A 21,790-nucleotide genomic window follows, 5' to 3' on the forward strand; every position below is an offset into this window, starting at 1 on the left:
AATTTCTTTCATGTGACTTATGTCTATTTAATACGTCATTTTGAAACTTACCAGTAAACTTCCCTAAGTGCCAGAAAACCGTTAGTGGCTTTTTCCTTTTCTCTCTAATTTTTATCGTGCTACTATTTTTGCTCCTTTCCCTCAGAAGGCTGCTGGAATAGTAAACATTCACTGACATTTCACGACAACTGGAAAATGGGCACTGGAAAATCACATTATGATTAATTCAAAGCATATTTTCCAAATGTACGACTTTAAATTGGGGCTTATATCATAATCAAAGGAAACCTTTGTGTATGTACTGTTACCACGTTGCTCAGCGCAGGAGTGATTCACCTTGCCCTGTCTCCAGACCATCTCCCATGGAAGGGGGTGACCCCTTTGCCTCTTGGCAACCACTGTTTCTAAGCTGCCAACATCACCCTTGCATTATCAACATTCTAACTTCATGGGAAGGGCTGTGGTGAGTTTCTGGAATGTGAATAGGAAGTTGTTTTTCTAAACAGCCTGACACTGAGGGGAGGCAGTGAGATTATAAGAAGTCCAGGTTGGGCGGAAGGCAGAAAACCAGCAGAGTCGCAGAGGAGATGGTGAGTTTATTTTTTTTCTGCATGGGAAGTGGTTGAAGTGAGTTGGAGTGGTTTGGGACTAAGTCAGGCAGGTAAAGTTTCAGAAAGTGAGGAACAGCGATAGCCATGGAGTTTTATGTTGAATTGCCTATTAGATTTTGTGAGTGCTTTTAAACTTGCTGTCCACTTTCACCCTCCCAACATCTTTGTGAGTTGAGGTTGCTATTTCTATTTTACAAATGAAGTCATTGTGGCTTACAGAGGCTTTGTTTTATCTAAGCTGCACTGTTAGGCTACATGATGTTGGGATCTGGGTCCTGTCCTCTGGCTCTGCAGCTGCTGTTCCTCCTACTGGAATCTACAGGGGCTCTCTGAGAGTAGATCATGGTAAACCTGTCACCCCATTTTCCAAGACTGCACTTCTGTCTGGGATAAATGATGAAATAAATGGAAGACTGGGCAACTGCCCTGGGACAAGCTTACAATGGAAGAGTTTCTCATCCCCATCCCTCCCATTTCTTTCTGTGAGCCTATGAATCTTCTGGGACTGATCTGGAATATACACATAGTTTCCATTTCTGCCCTAAGTCTCAATCTTGTTAATGACTCAGTTTCTTCTTCTATAAAATGGATATAGTAATAATACTCTATAGTTTTATCACGAGGATTAAATAAGATTTTGCTGAAAAGCATCCAGATCTGAGCCTGACACATAGTAAGTGTTAGTAAATGTTAGCCATTATTGTTACAAGAAAAAGAACAATCTTAGGAATGGTGGGGTTTAGGATTCAGGAAAGATCCAAGGATAGCTAGGCATTTTGAACTCAGCAATGTTATATGCACCTAGATAAAATGCACATGGTTAGGCTACTTCTAATTTTCCCCAGACTTTCCAAGAGTATCCCACGTAGTCCCAGGGTCTGAAATCCTGCAGTCTGTGGCTATGGAGGAAACAGGCAGCTCTCTGTTTTTGAGCACCTTTCTGTGGGACTCCAGAAAAAAGTACCGCATACATCTGATTCATCCCACTTCTTTGCTTTACTATAGCACACTTTTCAACTACTTATAATGTGGGGTTCCGTGTTGGGGAAAACAGGAATGAGAGTATGATAAAGAGAAGAGGAAGGAGTTTGAGCCTGTCCTAAGTTTGAACCACAATGACATGAGGATATGAGTTACTTTGTCTTATCTTTTTGCATGTCATACTTCTGAATTGGTTAACTTAAATGAGCAGTTCTTCCTCCCTTCCTTCTACTCCCCTTGGCATCCTTCTGCATTTCAAAGGTATGAACATAATTATTGGATCATAGAGTTCTTTGAGATTTTGATGAAAGTTGCAACTTGTCTTTCTCAGATGAAAGCAAAAACATCCACATAAACACCAACCTTCAGAGACAACCACAGGAGGTTCCCAGACCTCCGTGTGGATCCCACGATCAGAACCCTTCTCGATTGCCTCCTGTGCTTTGTGTTCAGAAGCCCCTCTGTAAGTTTTGCTTCCAGTTCAGAGAGTGGCTTTAATTAACTTTTAGGACCTGAGAAAATGAGGATAAGGTTTTTCTGGTGGGGTGTTTTCAATCAGATAGATCTCAGAGGAGTAACTCTTGACTGGGAACTTATAGTTAAATTGCATTGATGTTTGTCAAACTTTTAGCAGGCTACGGCTGGGCGCAGTGGCTTATGCCCGTAATCCCAGCACTTTGGGAGGCTGAGGTGCATGGGTCACTTGAAGTCGGGAGTTCAAGAGCAGCCTGGCCAACAGGGTGAAACACCATCTTTACTAAACATACAAAAATTAGCTGGGCATGTTGGCATGCGCCTGTAATCCCAGCTACTCAGGAGGCTGAGGCAGAACAATCTCTTGAACCCAGGAGGTGGAGGTGGCAGTGAGCCGAGATCATGCCACTGCACTCCAGCCTGGGTGACAGAGCAAGACTCGTCTCCAAAACAAAACAAAACAAAACAAAACAAAACAAAGTTTTAGTGGGCTAAGGAGCAGGTCTGGATTATTTTCCATTTATACCTTTTAACCACCTTAGCTATGTGGCTTCTAGTCCTTACTCTTCTTTTCATTACCTGTTTTTCAAAATGCAACTAAAATAGTTCAGACTCTCCTGGGCTGGCCACCAGCTCTTAGAATGTGCATCTTCAGAGATCTTTAAGTAGAAGCTTATTAATCAAATCCTCAAAAATCAAAATGACTTACTACATAAAAAGCTGTGCTTAGAAAAAACCCTGGATCTAACCCTAGAGAGTAGGTACACAGTGGTTTTATAAATGACATTCGTTATATTGTCTTCAAGGTGTCTAATCTCTCTGATTGAAAAGTAAACCTGAAACTTTATGAAGTCAAATGCAGAGCAAATCCTTACTATTTGTAGAGATATAACTCATCTCCGATCCAATGACTTTTTTAAAAATTTAAGTATGGTACTTTATTTTTAATGCTAATAGTTTACTCAAAATAATGGCAATTAGTAGTCTAAATTAAGTATATGCTTGGATTCTAAATGTTGATGTCCTAGGTCCCTTCCTGTCTATATTCATAATTTGCTCTTTGGCTTAGAGACAACCTCTTTTCTCACTGTATTTCTTTTTCCACCCCTAAGCTGGGCTACTCATATCTGTGCCACACCACTACCACAACCATCATCCAGAAACATAAGGGAACTAATGTATTAGCTGTAATAGCTTGTAACATCTGGGCTTTGCTACCAACAAGTTGTATAGTTCTGCGTCCTCCATGACTCTCATATTCACCTCCCCCATTTGCATTCCCACTGATGCCAGACCAAACCAGTCCCTCTTTAACTCTCACTGGACCATTGCAATAGCCTCTTCTTTTGCAGTGCAATCTCCCTGATTCTAACTCATTGAAGAAAAAAAAAAAAAAAAAAAAAAAAAAAAAAAAAAGATCGCACCACTCTCACCCCTATAATCTCAGCATTTTTGGAGGCCAACAAAAGAGTTTTGCTTGAGCCCAGGAGCTCCAGGCCAGTCTGGGCAATATAGTGAGAACTTATCTCTACAAAAAAATTAGCTGAGTGCGGTGGTACATGCCTGTAGTCCCAGTTACTCAGGAGGCTGAGCTGGGAAGATCACTTGAGCCTGGGAGGTGGAGGTTTCAGTGAACCCAGATCATGCCACTGCATGTTATCCTGGGCAACAGAGCAAGACCCTATCCCCCAGCCCCCCGAAAAAAATCATACCACCATTAAGTGCATGTGTTCATGATACTTCTCTGTTCAGAACCCTGCAATTAGATCCCTTCTGCCAACTGGTATTTGTGACCCACAAGATCTGGTTTCAAACTACATTTTCAATTAAACTCGAGGACCTCCCAATCTTCAGCAGGCTGGAGTGCAGTAGCGCCATCTCAGCTCACTGCAACCTCTGTCTCCTCGGTTCAAGTGATTCTCCTGTCTCGGCCTCCTGAGTAGCTGGGATTACAGGCATGTGCCACCATGCCCGGCTAATTTTTGTGTTTTTAGTGGAGATGGGGTTTCTCCATGTTGGTAAGGCTGGTCTTAAACTCCTGAACTCAAGTGATCTGCCTGCCTTGGCCTCACCAAGTGTTAGGATTACAGGTGTGAGCCACCCTGCCCAACCTCCCTTGGCTTATCGTTGCCCTTAGAATAAAATCTCATCTGCTTGTTTTGGATCCCAAAGCCTGATGTGATCTGTCACTACCCCCATCTCATATTTTTCTCTCCATTGCTCATTCCATTCTGGCCACACTAATGTCTTCATGTTCTTTGAACACACTGCAGTTTGCTTCCACCTTAAGGCCTTTGAAATAGCTTTTTCTTCTTCCTTTAATGCTCTTCTTCCTGCTTCTCACTGACTGGTTTCTTGTCATTCTTCTCTCCACTTAAACATTATCTCATTAAAGAGGTCTTCCCTGACGTTCCTGACCAACATAGTGACACAGTCATTCTATCACATAAGTTTCATTTCCTACCTAGCGCTTATGGCTATATTCTATTAATATTTTTCATGTTTACTTGCTTAGTACTATTGCGTAGTTATTAGTATTTGTTTCATTGTCATATCTACCAATAGAATGTGCATTCTATGAGGACTGGAATTGTGTCCGTCTTCACCATTTTATTTGTTCACTTAGATATTATCACTAATGTAAAAGTAATACACTCAGTTATAATTATTATGTATTTTTCCAACATTTTTCTATTTAGCATATTTTTATCTTACTTTCAGTCATTCCTCTGCCATTATTCATTCATTCATTTATCCATAAAATGTTTATTAAGCATTAAGTATGTGCCCTACCATGGCTGGGGATTCAGACCTGAGTGAGTAATAGTCCTTGCCCTTGAGAAGCCTCTGTCAGTAGCTTCCTCAGTTGTATACTCACATGTTTGTTGTGCATTTAAATTGTGGACCTCCTGCTCAAGAGAATATTCAGAAATGGAGATGCTGATTAGAGGACATTGGAAACAGATGACCATAAGGAGGTCATCTTTACTTTCCAGTAAAGCAGAAGAATGAGAAGAGAATAGGGCCATGGAAGTGGGAACCTAGAGAAACCCTTACCTCTGCAAGGGAAGGCAGAGGATTGAGGTAGATTCAGAAGACTCAGAAAAGTTTCTCAAACATTAGAGCAGAAGAACAACAGAAGAGCTAAGGGAAGCATTTTAGGCAAAAGGAAGTAGTGGTATTTATTGCTACAGAAAGGTCAAGGAAGATAAGGGTGGAAAGTCTTCATTTGGTTTGGTAATGAGGATGTCAGCAATGAAGTTTGCAGGAACACTTTGCTAGGATGATGGGGCAGTGGGCTGGAGAGTAAAGGGGAGGCAAGCAAGTTAAGAAAGTTTAGCTATAGAGGAAGGAGAGAAATTGGGCTGATATGGGCAGGAGGACAAAGGGTCAAGGGAGGGACATTGTTTGATTCTGCCTTCTTAAAAGCACAAAACTGTGGTCTACAATGTAGACAAAGAGAACAGGATCTCGTTTCTGTGGCACTATTCCTGCCAACTTTGTAAGCCACCTGGAACGTGGCAAGCCATGGGACACCTACTAGCCTCTGGTACCTCCTTCTATGAAAAGTTAGGTCAAGGCATTTGCTTATTCCACTTTCTCTCTGCTTCTTTCTTTACCCTGCAATCATTATTAGTTTTTTTTGTTTGTTTTGTTTTGTTTTTTGAGAAAGAGTCTCACTCTGTCGCCAAGGCTGGAGTGTCTTGGCTCACTGCCACCTCTGCCTTATGGGTTCGAGCGATTCTCTTGCCTCAGCCTCCCAAGTAGCTGGGACTACGGACATGCGCCACTATGTCCAACTAATTTTTGTATTTTCAGTGGAGACGAGGTTTTACCACGTTGCCAGGCTGTTCTCGAACTCCTGACCTCAAGCAATCTGCCCACCTTGGCCTCCTAAAGTGCTGGGATTACAGGCCCGAGCCACCCCACCCAGCCTAGTTCTTTATTAAAGTAAAATTAAAGATAATCATGGTGCTTAATGAAGGCTTACAGAGGCACAGGATGTTATTCTAATGACCGAGTCTCTGACTCCTTTCCAGCAACTTCCAGTTGAACCAGGCTTCCAGAGCACATCAAAGACTAGCAGAGCATATGGATGCTTCTAGAGAGGAATTTCCTCTTGTTTTCGTACTTAACTTGCTTAGTGACACAGGACAGAGCAGCATCCTGAAGACTATAATGCAGAGTAGGAGCAGGTGTGAGAAGGCCTGCCCACCCCAAGCAGGTTTCAGAGGAAGATTGTTACTCGAAGAAGATTTTTAAACATCATCCATTCTCCACACCTGCACACAAAATCCTTGTCAGTTGCCTTACAGTTAACACAGAATCTTGAACTCAGGCCCCATTATACATGGACAGATTTAGTAGGTCATGAACCATCTGAGATTGTCTAAAATACTGCAAGTATGCATATGTTTTGAAGAAGTCTGACCATGGCTTTTATCAGATTTTGAAAATGCATAAGCCCTGGAAGAATAAGAATTACTGTGTTAACCCTATGTACATTCAGGTGAGCAAGCTTGGGCAAATCATTTACACTCATTGAGTCTCAGCGGTGGGGAGTGGTGGCCGCCCCATCTTAGGCATTCATGATCTGAAGACTTACTGCAGAACAGCAGATAAATGCTAAGTTAGCTTGAAAGTGACCTTTATGGTCTCCCACAAGAGACCATAAGAGGTGAATCTTGGTATTTGGTGATGCAAGGAAACAGAAAACTATGTCAGATTAAAGCAGGGGATGCACACTGACTTGCATTTTCCTTTCTTAGATGTTGTGCCCTTATCGGAAGCACTGTACCAGTCCTCTAAAATTTTAAAATATTTAAAACAAGTTCTCTCGCTCTCTCTCACTTTCTGTTTTGTCTCGTGTGGTACAGAATTTGCTGACGAAATTTTGCTTAAAAAAAGTGTAAACAAACGAACAAACAGGTTAAATGGGAAACATCTCTTTTTGGAAACTTTGTTTAAACCACATCTTATTTAAAAGTTTAAACAAACAAGCCAAAACAGGAAACAGTGGGTAGAGTTGACCACTGTGATGGGAGACTAGGAGACTCGCCGACTCCCCCGCCCCACACACTCTTGTGAGCTGGCCCCAAAGCCAGGGAAATCCCTAGAAATACTCTGTTCAGGGAGAAAACCACTTCCACAGGAAGATTACCACTAAATTTAAAATCGTTGCACTCGTCCTGCAATCTGCCTGAGTAGAGGCAGAGCCCAGGTTCAGAGACAAGCACTTAGGTCCCTTCATGAAGCCTGCAGAGTTGTGCTCTTCAGCAGCAATATTTTTGCTCCTATACCTCCAAAAATATCCTGGAGCACTACGTTACCTCTTACACCTTTCTAAGTGGAAAGCTACAATTTTTTATCCCAAATTTTAAAAGCAAAAGAAGATTGGATTTTCCAATGTATTACAAAAATTAGACTTTAAAAATAAAATTGTTACATAATTTCTTAAAGTTTATCCAATGGAATAAAGTACTAGCGTGATCTGCAATCCTCATCACTTAAAAGACCACAAGCAGACTCTTAGTAATAAGAAATTTTATGTTATTCATTTTTCTCTCCTTGAATACTTATTTCTATCCCACTTCTACATTATTTAGCCTAAGACAACACATTTTAAGCTTAAAGTATTTTCTTGATTATTGTACTTCTTTGCAAAATAAAAATATAATATAAAATTTTAATTTTCTACAACCATAAGTCTCTATGTGTTAAAATGTTTTTCTATTCTATTGAGTTAGCATGACAGCTACTTTTAGTACACAATTAAATAAACTAAGGTAAATATACTACAAGTTTTGACAAGTAATTTAAACCTTTGTATTTAAATTACTATTGAAGATTGGTCTCTAAGAGAGGAGGAGCTTTCCCCTATTTGTTCATATATCCATAAATGAATATTATTTATCAACAAAATCCAACAAGTTTAGCATCAATATTATTCCCATATTTCATTTTCAAGGATTTAAACCTGAGAAACTTCATTCATATGAATAAGTAAATGGAATTAGAAGTTTTATTGTAGCAATGTCTCAATTCCTTGAAGTCCTTCCAAGTTATATGCCCCAAATTACATAGTGATTTAATATCAAAATTTAGTCAAAGCTGACAACTTAATTGAGTGCTCCCTCAAAGCTGATGAAAGGAACTAAATGGAAATCACCATACTTGAAAAAGGATTTGCTGCAATATCATTTAAAATATTCAAATTCTTAATACCTATACCAATATTTTGAATCATCTTTGGCATACGAATGTATTTATATCCAAGGGCAAAGCTCTAGAATAAATAAGAAATTAGTAAAAGGTATAATATTTCTCTTGTAAAGCAGGAGAAAGGTGTATTTTAGGAAAATTGTTTTTAAGAAAGTATATATGTGAAAGTTGAGAATCTGAATATAGATTTAATTAACACTCTCTTTGCTTGTGAAACCCTTGGGAAGTCAGCCTTATCCTGGTTTGAAGATTTCTGCTTCAGCATTTGGAATGGTGCACTTTGAAATGTGTTCGTAACAACAGCTTGTGACACAACACAATTCAGAGAAAGCAGTGGGGTTAGTTTCTCACTAAGGGATTATCTGTCACTCTACTTTTTGTGCAAATAAACAGCACCATAAATCATAACGTCATGATACTCTCAGTGTTTAATCATAGGTCCTGCAGAGATCAGCAGTTTATAAGAACACAAAATATGCCTACTTACCAAAGCAAAGATTCAGAAGCTCCCAGATGAAAAGTTCTAGGCTTATGAGATAACTCTGCTCTCTGCACATCAACTGGTTTGAGTTGAGTTCTCCCTGGTATCTGGTCAGGCTGTAGTCAAAAGTGCACGAACATATGCACACACACGACCCCACACTGTCCCATGCACCCTACATCATTCATCACTGGGCATGACACACACACAACCCCACACAGCCCCATGCACCATACATCATCCACCACTGGGCATGACACACACACACACATACACACACACATATATAACCCCACACTGTCCCATGCACCATACATCATCCATCACTGGGCATCACACACACACACACACACACACACAAACACACATACACACACATATGCAACTCCACACTGTCCTATGCACCCTACATCATCCATTACTGGGCGTGACACACCACACAACTCCACACTGTCCCATGCACCTACATCATTCATCACTGGGCATGACACACACACACACACACACACACAACCCCACAATGTCCCATGCACCCTAAATCACCCATCACTGGGAGTGACACACACACACAACTCAACACCATTGCATGTACCCTACATCATCCATCACCAGGACATGACACACGAGCACATGCACAACCCCACACAGTCCCATGCACCCTAAATCATCCATCACCGGGGCATGACACACACACACAACTCCACACCATTCCTTGCACCCTACATCATCCATCACTGGGGTGTGACACACACACACAACTGCACACCATCCCATGCATCCTACATCATCCATCGCTGGGGCATGACACATGAACACACACACAACCCTACACCATCCCATGCACCCTACATCATCCATCACTATGGCATGACACATACATACACACACAACCCCACACCATCCCATGCACCCTACATCATCCATCACTGGGGCATGACACACACACACACACACGCACACATACAACCCTACACCATCCCATGCACCCTACATCATCCATCACTGGGGCGTGACACACACACACACACATACAACCCCACACCATCCCATGTAGCCTACATCATCCATCACTGGGGCATGACACACACATACACACACAGCTCCACACTGTCCCATTCAGCCTACATCATCTGTCACTGTGGCATGACACACACACACACACACACACACACACACACAACCCTACACTGTCCCATGCACCCTACATCATCCATCAGTGGGCATGACACACGAACACACACACAACCCCACGCTGTCCCATGTACCCTACACCATCCATCACTGGGCATGACACACACACACACACACACACACAACCCCACACTGTTCCATGTACCCTACATCATCTGTCACTGGGGCGTGACACAGGAATACACACACAACTGCACACCATTCCATGCACACTACATCATCTATCACTGGGTCTAGACACACGAACACATACATAACCCCGCAGCAAATTGTCACAAACCAAATTGTGGTCTATGGCAATGTGGGATTTTTTTACAGGAGAGATTTTAGGTAGCAGTCTGACTGGGATAGTGACAAAACTGCAAATGCATAGCAAATGCACTGTTTTTATGTTGATGGTAATGTTGGAGTGGCTTTGGAGGGGAACCAATGTAGCAACTAGGCTTAGTCATGTCACACACTCTACCATCCACAACAGCAATGCAGCATGGATTTAGAAGCCTGGAGGTTAATGAAGGTAAAAATAAAAATTAAAAAAAAAAGTAGAGTGGAAAGAGCTCTTGTTTCAAAGTCAGGCTCTGCTACTGTCATTCTGAATGTGTTATTTAGATGCTCCAAGCTTCAGTATTTTCAAGTGCAACATGAGGAAGTCGGAGAAGATAAGCATCACTAGAACTCAGTTGATATATCCAGGACCAATTTATCCAATAGGTACAGTAGACACTTTTTTTTTTTTTTTTTTTTTTTTGAGAAGGAGACTCACACTGTCGCCCAGGGTAGAGTGCAGTGGTGTGATTTCCACTCACTGCAACCTCCTCTTCCCTGGTTCAAGTGATTCTCCTGCCTCCACCTCCTGAGTAGCTGGGAATACAGGCACCCACCACCACATCTGGCTAATTTTTAAAAAATGTACTTTTAGTAGAGACAGGGTTTCACTATGTTGGCCAGGCTGGTCTTGAACTCCTAACCTCATGATCCACCCACCTCAGCCTCCCAAAGTGCTGGGATTACAGGCATGAGCCACTGCGTCCGGCCCCAAAAACATTTTAAAAATATTCATAGATTTGATGAAAGCCCAACAGAAGAGAGTTCATGAGAAATAATAGTTGCTATAGATCCAAGGGGAATAAGTTTACTGCATATATTAAGAAATATTAAATATATACATACATATGTATATTAAACATTGAATAGTATTGTAGATGTGTGCAGAAATGAAAAAGCAAGAAGATAAAACAAAGATCAATAATACAAAATAGATGGCATAGCATAACACAATTAGTTGATGCTCTGGAACTCAAAGTATAGGTTAGACATTATTTGTGTGGGTCAGGAAGTTCTCATGTGACTTCTATAATAATGTTTTTTATTATAATTACAGCCATATTAATGTGTTTAGCTTTCTTCCATACACATTGAAAATGTATCTTAAAATACAAATATTGGTGGCACAAGCTACTCAATAAATATTTGTTGAATGAATGAAGAAATGAACTCTGTCCCTAGCCTTGCTACAGTGTCCATCCAGGGTAGAACTTAGAAGCAGGGCAATGCGAAGCAAGAAGGAAGCAGAAGGCTTGAACCACTCTTCCAATGGAAATTGGCGCAATTATACTTCAACATAATGATTGTTAACTAGAATTATTTTTGGCCATGTTGGTGGTGTATGGATACTAAAAGAAAGTTTTCTCTTCTTGTTTCAGGCCAGCTGCCAAAAAGCCATCTTGTATCAGAGATTCCGGAGAGTGGTCTTTGGAATTGCCCGACTCCTTTGCTTCAGTGCCCTGATCTCTGGTAAACTTGATGCTAACTTCTTCCTTAGCCCCAAGTAATTACGGTAGAGCCCAGAGCTATGTGTGAGAACTTTACGGATTGTAGCCAGTTGATTTGAGGCATGGGAAAACTGTCCAGGTGCCGATTGCTGGAAGACAAATGTATCCAACACCATCAGATTGGTAGAAAGGGCACAGCAAAGAACTTAAAATGATATATCCAGGACCAGTTTCTCCATTAGGCGTAGTAGACACAGACCCACACAATTTTTAGAGACCCACAAATATGTTTGAATGTCTTTTAGAATTATTTTATTTGAAGTCAAAGAAAATGTTTTAATATATAGTGATATATTCATCTTTGTATCAGTGCAGTTGCAAAATAGAATTTTCAATATGTTAGCATGAAGAAAGAAGCCTACATAGGCAAAGTTGCCTAAAGTCTATGAAAGTCATAATGCAGCCCTGGCTATATTAGAATGAAGTTTTTAAGGCAAAACAATGTCCTGGAAATGTCAGCAAGGGAGGTACAAGCATGACTAACCCTCATGCAGGCAGCAGAGAAGAGGGTTGGATAGAAACAAGCCTCTAAATAAACAGGAAACAAACCCATTTCCAGGTCTGATTGCTTGCTTTGTACACCTCTTCATGCGGGAACTGGCCTCTCCTGCCCCGGGTGGACTCCCACAGGCTATGGTAACAGTGCTGTAGTACCTTTATACTTTTGAAAGGCACATTCTTTATTTCATTTGGTATCAAAAACACTTGTGAAAAAGGGCTGTTTTGAGCCCTATGTTAATAAGTGAGTATGCAGACATGGAGGAAGTAGAGTAGTTAATAAAAGAGAAACAGCCAAGAAGAATGGAACGACTATAAGACTGCAGATCAGGATATCTGATTTCCTACCCAGGCTCTGCCACAAACCTACTGTGTTTCACTCATTCAACACGTATTTATTGAAGGCCTGTTAAGTGCTAAACTCTAGGCTCAGTGCTAAGGATCCAAAGCTAAAAACAAAACACCATTGGAGATTTACAACCTGGCAGATGTAGGCTGTATCAAAGAAACAGACATTACCATACATGGCAATGAGGGCAATGGAGGCAGGGATGAGGTGCTGTGGGAGCCTGGAGGAAGGAACACAGAGTCCATCTGGGAAAGCCATGGAGAGTAGGGGGAGTAAAGTTTACCAGACATAAGAAGAGAGAACAGCCAGGATAGTGGGGAGAACATGTGCAAATTCAAGGAAGTAGGAATTCTGTTTTTCTGAGAAAGTAAATATGGTGGGCAATGAGTCTGGACCAGCTGGTAGGCTCCAGGTCATAAAGCATGTTATTTTCCACGTGAAGAGGTAGAGCCTGCCTTTAAGACATTTTTGTGTCATTTAATCTGAGCTTGGGCAAATTACTTACGTCTCCTTCTTTTATAAAAGGACAGGAGTAAATTAGATGACTTCCAGGGTCCCTCCCAACTTTGATATCTTATGATTCCAAATCTTTAACATCAAGGATCCTCAGAAGATGACATTTTCCTATTCTGACTTCATTCACACTTTTAAGCAAAAGGTGGAAACCACTCTTTTTCCTTCAAACAACTACATTAGACATAAACTAGTCATGTTTTGGGTATTCATGTTCTGGTCAGAAACACATCTGACTATGCAGAGGCATACTTGGGGTCACAGCTTCTTTTTGGTGAGGGTTGCTAACCTGGCACACACTCTCCTTTACTCTAGAACTAACAAACCAGAAAGAAGTGGCAGCGTGGACTTATCATTACAGCACAAAAGCATACTCATGGAATACTTCCCGCAAATACTGCCAGAATCGCTACACAGACTTAGTGGCCATCCAGAATAAAAAGGAAATTGATTACCTCAATGAGGTCCTACCCTACTACAGCACCTACTACTGGATTGGGATCCGAAAGAGCAATAAGACATGGACCTGGGTGGGAACCAAAAAGGCTCTCACTAAAGAGGCTGAGAACTGGGCTGATAATGAACCTAACAACAAAAGGAACAACGAGGACTGCGTGGAGATCTACATCAAGAGTCCGTCAGCCCCTGGCAAGTGGAATGATGAGCACTGCTTGAAGAAAAAGCACGCATTGTGTTACACAGGTAGGGCCTTCTCTACTTTGAAACTTTTCTGTTTAAAAAACCTGCCTTCTCCGGTTGGCCAAAGTAATCACTGAGTCAACACAAAGGTACAAAGGCAGGGCATGAAATCAAGGAGTGAACTGTTAGTCAGTCAGCATGATTGAGCACCTTGAAGAATATAAGATCAGAATTAGAGAAAACTGGCTGCTTAAAACTAGAGGAAAATTTTAGTATCATCCAGCTCACCTGTCTCATCTTATAACTGATAAAAAGGACACTCATGAGGTTTTAGTTTCTCAAGGCCATGGAGCAGGACAGAAGCAAAGTGAGGACCTGAAACCAGTCTCCCAAATTTTAGGTCTAGAGCTTTTGTTTACCCCTGTGCCTGGCATAAGAGAGAGTATAAATTGGAAGGGAATTTAGCCCAGCCCCTAGGTGACACAGCTGTAACTAATGCCTACTGAATGTCAGTATGCTTTAGGCATTGTGTTATTAGTTTATTTAGTTCATGTGTCATTTGTTCATTTAATATTAGTCACATTTAGTCCTCATGACAACTCCATCAATCATTTTTCTATTACTCTTACTTTGCTGATGAGGGAAAGGCTCAGAGCTATTAAGTAATCTGCCCAAGCTTCTAAGCTACTTGATGGTGGAGCCGGTTTCACACTCATGCTGATTCCAAAGTTGGTGTTTTTTAGCCATATAAACTACCACATTCTTTGCTCTACATTTTTATGAAACAATTTGAGAATATAACCAAGGATTATAAATGCTTTACAGTTTCTCTTCAACAACAACATACCTTTAGATCCATTGAACTTCGGTGGGAGGGTAGTGCTGGGGAGTGGGCAGGAAAGAAATAATTGAAGGTGAAATACTTCGAGTGTATTTTAATTGTCAACTTTCCCACTACCAGAGTAAGCAGACATTCCTGAAAGCTTGGTCTTCCTCTAGTCATGAGCCTAGTGTCAGAGCTGAGTCCTTCTTTCTGACGTTGCTTCCCTGTCTAGAGGGGCCGGTTCTGTCCTTTGTAGCACATGAACACTGTGCCCAAGGATGGTGTGGACTGCCCTGAGCAGGAAGGTTCTAAGTACTCTGAAGCTTCTTCGATAAATCATCTGCCATACATATTCTGAATTCTTTAGATTTTAAACACCTCTCCCTCAGAAGCCCTCAACAGTACATGTATGGAACAGAATACATAGAATAAAGAAAACCTTCTACATTGTCCGTCTTCTCCCCAAGCCTCCTAGCAGAGGCAAAACATATCCATGAATGCATTATCATATAATCAGATCTACTTTATAAACAGTGCATTTATGTATAAATACATTGATTAATGACCATATATTCATGGATCAGGATGGACATTACCAGGATATTAGCTCATCCTACTGCTCTCCCAGTCAGCTCTCTACCCCTTTCCGGGCTATGCCTCCCTAGAATTATCTCTTATCAGATAACCTAGACTTCCACTAGCTGTTTCAATATGCCACTACTTCCGCTTCTCACCCAGCCTTCAAGATCCATTTTTGCAAGACAGTCTTCCTCAATAAAGCTTACCAAAAAAATTGCAAGATAGAAACAAGATTGAAAATTACTGGCATAAATGATGCCACTCCTCTAACTCGCAACAGTGGTAGACATCACTAATTAGTACAACTTTACCTGACACAGATGGGTTTTATGTCCACCGACACAGTACTCTAAGCAGCCACTCCCATTGATGCCATTTTGCCATCTAAGATGTAAAGGATGCAGAGAAGCATCAGTTATCCGTGGGAGATGAGAAATACATATACTGTAATATGAAATTAAGTTTGATTGTTGGAATAATTCTCTACATGTCAGTAATTATTAGACCTCAAAGCATGCTATCAAAAAAAGATTTATTCATTGAATCATCATGAATAAATCTTCTTCTCCCTGGAGATCCAAAGGAATAGACAAATTGCTAACCTGTCTATTCAGGAAACTCTGAAATGGGATAGAATACAGAGCATTGTCTCTTTTTTCCCCTGGAGTTCTGAGATCCCAAGGAAGCTATAATTGGGGAAACATTTGTATGCTCCAAGAACACAGGGCAGGCAAGGGTTGCTACTGTAAGGCATTAAGACATTGGTGGAGTTAAGGTCAGGGAGCAAGGTGAATACGATGTGGACCAAACCTGTATCTATTTAGCTGCTATTACCTCCTACATATTCTCTTTATTTGAACCCTTCCCAGTGTCTCAGTGCAGCTTCACCAAATTCACTGACTGCCATAGGAACTTCTTCCTACAGAACCTTGCTTGGTTTATAGAATTTTAGTATCTCAGAATTGAGAGGAAACATAGAGATCATGTAGCACAGCATATCCACATATGACATGTGGATATCCTTTTGTAATATACTTCCAAGTGAACCAGCATGTGGACAGGGCTTAAGGCAGAGGAAATAATCACCAGAAAACAGTTCAGCCACAGACCTTGCCCCAAATATGACCTCATTAATAAAAACATTCTCAGTGCTTTCAAAGTATCAATTCTAATACTAATTCTCATCAAGTGCACATACCCTCAAATACTTTCTTGCAGGAAAGAAACTCTGGCCCTGCTCTATTCTGTCACCTGAGTGGCACTGTCTTGGTGAGGAGGACATGGCAGGTCAGCCATAGTCAGCACTATCTTGGCCTGCTATATTTAGACTCATGAAACATCACCTCATAAGATTGTCGTTTACCATGAGTAGGTCTTAAATATCTCATTTGGCTCCTCTGTTTCTCCACTGTAGGATTCTGGACATAGATTTGAAGCAAATGAAAGATGAAAGGGTGTGGGCCCTAACCCTGGGCAAGCTGAGCTCAGAGAAGTAACTTGCCTAAGGTCACACAGCAAGTAGGCAGCAGAGCCAGGATTCATATCATACTTGTGTGACCCCACGCCCCACATCTGGTGCCTAACCTCAATGCTGTAATATGTGACATTGGGGCTTCAATAATAAAACAATACTTGGTTTGAAAACCACAACCCATTTTGTACCACATAGAGTTTCTCTGTCCACACATCTGTCAGTGGCTCCATTTGTCCCTCTGTGTCCACACACAGCAGTACCCTCCTTAGGAAACACTAAATGCCAGTATGAAATGGGAGCCATGCAATACTCCAGCAGACCCCTACAATGCTTTTCACAGGGAACATGTTGGCTCTCTAGAAGATACTGTGGTTCTCTCTTGTCTGGCTAGCTCAGTCCTACCTGAGAGGGGATGAGTCTATGGTCAAAATGAGAATTCAGCCTTTCCTCTCATCGGTGAATGTTCATGACTCTGACCTTTCCATATCTATGCAGCCTCCTGCCAGGACATGTCCTGCAGCAAACAAGGAGAGTGCCTCGAGACCATCGGGAACTACACCTGCTCCTGTTACCCTGGATTCTATGGGCCAGAATGTGAATATGGTGAGGCTTCTATTTTGTTGATATTATTTTGGTTTTATGCTAGAGATGATGCCAAGAAGTAAATAAACCATGTTGAAGGCTCTCCAGTGAGAATAGGATGGTACTAACCCCCCTCTATCATCTGTCTTCTCCACTCAGTGTCCCTAGACATACACTCTAGGTAAAAACATTTTATTCTTGGGAAAAAACATTGACTCATACATCTCAAAAAAGAAAAGGGAAAGGGAAAGGAAGCAAAACGAACAGAACACTTTGAAGCTAATTTTACTTGTTTGAAGTAAAAACTTGTGAAAGAATGACTATTTCCCAAGACGCAGCCAACATAAAGGGACCAAATAGAGATGGATAGCTTGGGTTAGAAGTTTAAAAAATTAGCGTTGAGGGTTACATAAGTAGTTACAGCTTTCAGCAAACCTGACATTGCTGTTAATTCTACATGGAAAATAAAAATCACTATTTTGTCTCCTGCAGTGACAGAGTGTGGAGAACTTGAGCTCCCTCAACACGTGCTTATGAACTGCAGCCACCCTCTGGGAAACTTCTCTTTTAACTCGCAGTGCAGCTTCCACTGTGCTGACGGGTACCAAGTAAATGGGCCCAGCAAGCTGGAATGCTTGGCTTCTGGAATCTGGACACATAAGCCTCCGCAGTGTTTAGGTATGTAGACCTTATTCTTTTCATCCTCACTGACATAGAATTTTTGGGGAGAAGAGGATGGAATGAGCTTTCTTCATTAAAAAATGCGAGCTATAATGACCATCTATGTTAGATGGAAAATTCTGGTTATCACTGTTAACTGTCAACCCGAGTAACATTAATTTCGATTTTCATGGTATTTTTTTACAGGTAGAGTGACTTAGTCAGTTTAATTGTTGATTCTTAGGCCAAAACATTACAAAAGGACCCCTCCCCTTTCCCTTTGTTAATTGTAAAGTAAACAGAGTACAATGATGAGGACTTAGGGGTTAAGTATTATTAATTTGATAATTTTACCTAACTTCTCTACATGAAAAACAAGGGTGTTTAGATCTTTCCAAACAGCTACTGAAAATACCATTGAACCATTCTAGTGCATCACCCTGCCTGCCACTTTGGGAAGGTGTGACTGCTGCAGAATTTGAAGGCTTCCAAGGTGATGGACAAAATTTGTCCAAGGATCCACCCTATTATTCTGTGGTTGTTTTTAGCTGCCCAGTGCCCACCCCTGAAGATTCCTGAAAGAGGAAACATGACCTGCCTTCATTCTGCAAAAGCATTCCAGCATCAGTCTAGCTGCGGCTTCAGTTGTGAAGAGGGATTTGCATTAGTTGGACCAGAAGTGGTGCAATGCACAGCCTCGGGGGTATGGACAGCCCCAGCCCCAGTGTGTAAAGGTGAGTTTCAGGTAGTTGGGATGTATAATGTCCATTGCACCCAGTCCTCACTTAGTGCATAGATGAAACTGACCAGCTTATGGAGACGCTGGCCTGAATTGCCAAAATTTAATTCTCTTCCTACCTGCCATTCAGCTAGATTGGGTTCATCTGAGATGAGAAAGCAAAAAAAAATTCCTTTCTTTCCCCAAACTCACAACCACAGGCAGTTTCAGAATGGCCTGATTCACAGTTTCCACATAAGATCAGAAAGGGTGGCCTCTACATCTGTAAGTGGACACTAGAAGACCTACTGAGACAGGTTGATAGAAGTATAGGGAATAGAGGACATTAAGAATACAGCTTGGAGGAATCTTTGTTTTTAACAGACGCAGGTCACCCTGGGAACCGGTAATCCAAGTCTGGACAAAGATCATTAGGGTCTCTTGACCTTCACATCTTGCTAGCTCCACCTCCATTTCAGAGGTGGTTCCACTATTGCTCTCTATCTGTGCCTTTTCTCCTTTCTCAGTACCTTTCTCTTTATCCTTGGTTATTATCTCCAGCTGTGCAGTGTCAGCACCTGGAAGCCCCCAGCGAAGGAACCATGGACTGTATTCATCCACTCGCTGCTTTTGCATATGGCTCCAACTGTAAATTTGAGTGCCAGCTCGGCTACAGAGTGAGGGGCTTGGACACGCTCCGTTGCATTGGCTCTGGACACTGGTCTGCACCCTTGCCAACCTGTGAGGGTAGGATTTTTCATTAGCAACCTCCATTCTGTCCAAGAAGGAATCATGGCATGGTAGAGAGGCCAAGGGCTCTTAGTGTCAGGGTGATCTCTTCTAAGTTCTTGCACTGGAGCAAGCTCTTCAACCTCCAGGAACCACGGTTTTCTCATCTGTGAAATGGAGCTGAGAATTGCAAGGTGCTTGTGAGGATTAAGTACAATTAAATAGTATACAATTAAAAGTATACAATTAAATAGCATGTATAAAGTACCTAGCATAGAGCTTCTGCTCTACTGATATATCCGAGGTATAGGACCATGTCCTATACTTGAGAGGGAGTTGGGAGCAGTGGCTAAGGTGGCTAAAGAGAGTGATTCCCTATGTAGTCTTTGAAGGTAGCTTTTGACAAAGAAGCAAAGGAAGGAAAATTGCATTGAAAAAGAGTGTGTGATGCAATCCCAGGCAATTACACAATTCCACCACACAATTCTGTGCAATTGCCTCACACCCTCAGTTTATAAGGCGGACAGTGGTAATGGGAGAATAGGAAATTTATGATGGATTAGTGAATTCCCAGACCTAGATTACAAGCCCAACCCTGCTACTACCTAGTACTTAACACTTCTGAACCTCACTTTTCTTTCCTATAAGGTAAGAGACAAGAGAGAAGCACTAGAGTTTTTGTTTTTGTTTTTGTTTTTTTGAGACAGAATCTCTCTGTTGCCCAGGCTGGAGTGCAGTGGCATGATCTCAGCTCACTGCAACCTCTGCCTCCCAGGTTCAAGCGATTCTCCTGCCTCAGCCTCCCAAGTAGCTAGGATTACAGGCAAATTTTTGTATTTTTAATAGAGACTAGGGTTACACCATGTTGGCCAGGTTGGTCTCAAACTCCTGACCTCAAGTGATTCACTCACATCAGCCTCTCAAAGTGCTGGGATTACAGACATGAGCCATTGTGCCCAGCCAGATTTTTCGTTCTTAAATGTTCTGATTCTGTAAAAACCAGAGGTCAAAGCCCAGAGCAAAGAGGTGGTCTTTACACTTTGAAAAGCCTCAAGAATAGCCTGGAGATAAAATGCTTTATCAAGGAGGAGCATGAGGAAACCAATCTTTATCAGAACTGAGGTCACTCAGGGCTTAATTGTGCTCAGGAATTCACTTTGGCTGCACTCGCTTGGCAACTGAAGTCTGATTACGATGACATCCTGTGTTCTAGAGACAAAGTCCGGTCGCGATCATTTCATAGGACTAGGTAACAGTGTCAACAATAAGCTATGCTAGTCCAGCTTTTTCCTACAAGTCCAGCGTTTTCCTGTATATACTCTTTTCAGATTCAATTTCACAGATAATGTCAATATTTAATGAGCACTTTCAATATACAAAACACTCTGCTCAGCTCCAGAATAAACCTACGAATGACTGAGCCCAACCTCGAGGAGACCATGGTATGATGGGGAAGAATGACAATCATGTATGAACAGCACAAGAACAGAGGCTGTGGGAGCACATTGCAGGGGCTCCTACCCTTGGTTAAGGTGGGAAGGGAGGCCTTCCTAAGGAAAGGGAAGTCTAAGCCGAGACCTGAAGGGCAGGTGAGAGTGAGTCAGGCAAAGAGGAGCATGGGAAGGTGTTCCAGGCAGTCTCTCTTTTGGAAAATGGAGGTTTTAGGGTTCTGAACATACCGAAAATGTGGACAGGAAAGATGTAGCATCCAGAAATTTTTTCTGAGGAAGAACCCAGCCCTTCCATTACCCGGCTTTAGAAGGTATCTTTTCCACTTAGCTATTTCGTGTGAGCCGCTGGAGAGTCCTGTCCACGGAAGCATGGATTGCTCTCCATCCTTGAGAGCGTTTCAGTATGATACCAACTGTAGCTTCCGCTGTGCTGAAGGTTTCATGCTGAGAGGAGCTGATATAGTTCGGTGTGATAACTTGGGACAGTGGACAGCGCCAGCCCCAGTCTGTCAAGGTACTGTAACAGTGGTAACGTTTTTCTGTGTGTCTCAGCTCATTCGAGGCATCAGCATCTGCACTGAGCACTGGCATGCCTTTCTTTATCAGATATTCACTGAGAACCTACTATGTGCCGTGTCCTTTGTGCTTGGGACCAGAGATGAGATGAAATGGTGAGCGAAGTCAGTCTTAGGCACAACATGTCCACTATAGTATAATCAAGGTGAGGGTTGCACTGATTGACACATATAGGGTGCATTGGAATGAAGAAGATGGGACTTGGGGGAAGAAATCATGCATGAGGAATAGCATGGAATGAGGAAGGGTAGTTCAGTCCTGTCACTTCCTGTCCTTAAGCTAGTGGTTTAGACTCTGAGGCTTAGTATCTTCTGTAAAATTGGGCTACTATTATCTGCTTTACCTACCTGCCTCACTAGTAGTTGTGAATTAGTGTGTGTAAATGCAACTTTAAAACTCTTGTAAGA

The 21,790-nt window shown here is 41.8% G+C and overlaps 1 protein-coding gene across 3 annotated transcripts in view; it reads left to right on the forward strand.

Annotated features, from left to right (window-relative positions):
• The first annotated feature begins 490 nt into the window (after positions 1-490).
• Positions 491-21,790, forward strand: part of SELP (selectin P) — a 41,896-nt gene continuing 20,596 nt past the window's right edge. For all 3 annotated transcript variants that reach the window (XM_050784194.1, XM_050784201.1, XM_050784212.1), the window contains exons 1-8: positions 491-590; positions 11,664-11,754; positions 13,468-13,854; positions 17,163-17,270; positions 17,742-17,927; positions 18,458-18,643; positions 19,189-19,374; positions 21,136-21,321. In XM_050784194.1, the coding sequence (XP_050640151.1) occupies positions 588-590; positions 11,664-11,754; positions 13,468-13,854; positions 17,163-17,270; positions 17,742-17,927; positions 18,458-18,643; positions 19,189-19,374; positions 21,136-21,321 (1,333 nt within the window). In that variant the 5' untranslated portion in view covers positions 491-587. The remainder of the gene's footprint in view (positions 591-11,663; positions 11,755-13,467; positions 13,855-17,162; positions 17,271-17,741; positions 17,928-18,457; positions 18,644-19,188; positions 19,375-21,135; positions 21,322-21,790) is intronic.

Source organism: Macaca thibetana, chromosome 1 (assembly GCF_024542745.1).
Source record: "Macaca thibetana thibetana isolate TM-01 chromosome 1, ASM2454274v1, whole genome shotgun sequence".
NCBI classification, from domain to species: Eukaryota; Metazoa; Chordata; class Mammalia; order Primates; family Cercopithecidae; genus Macaca; species Macaca thibetana.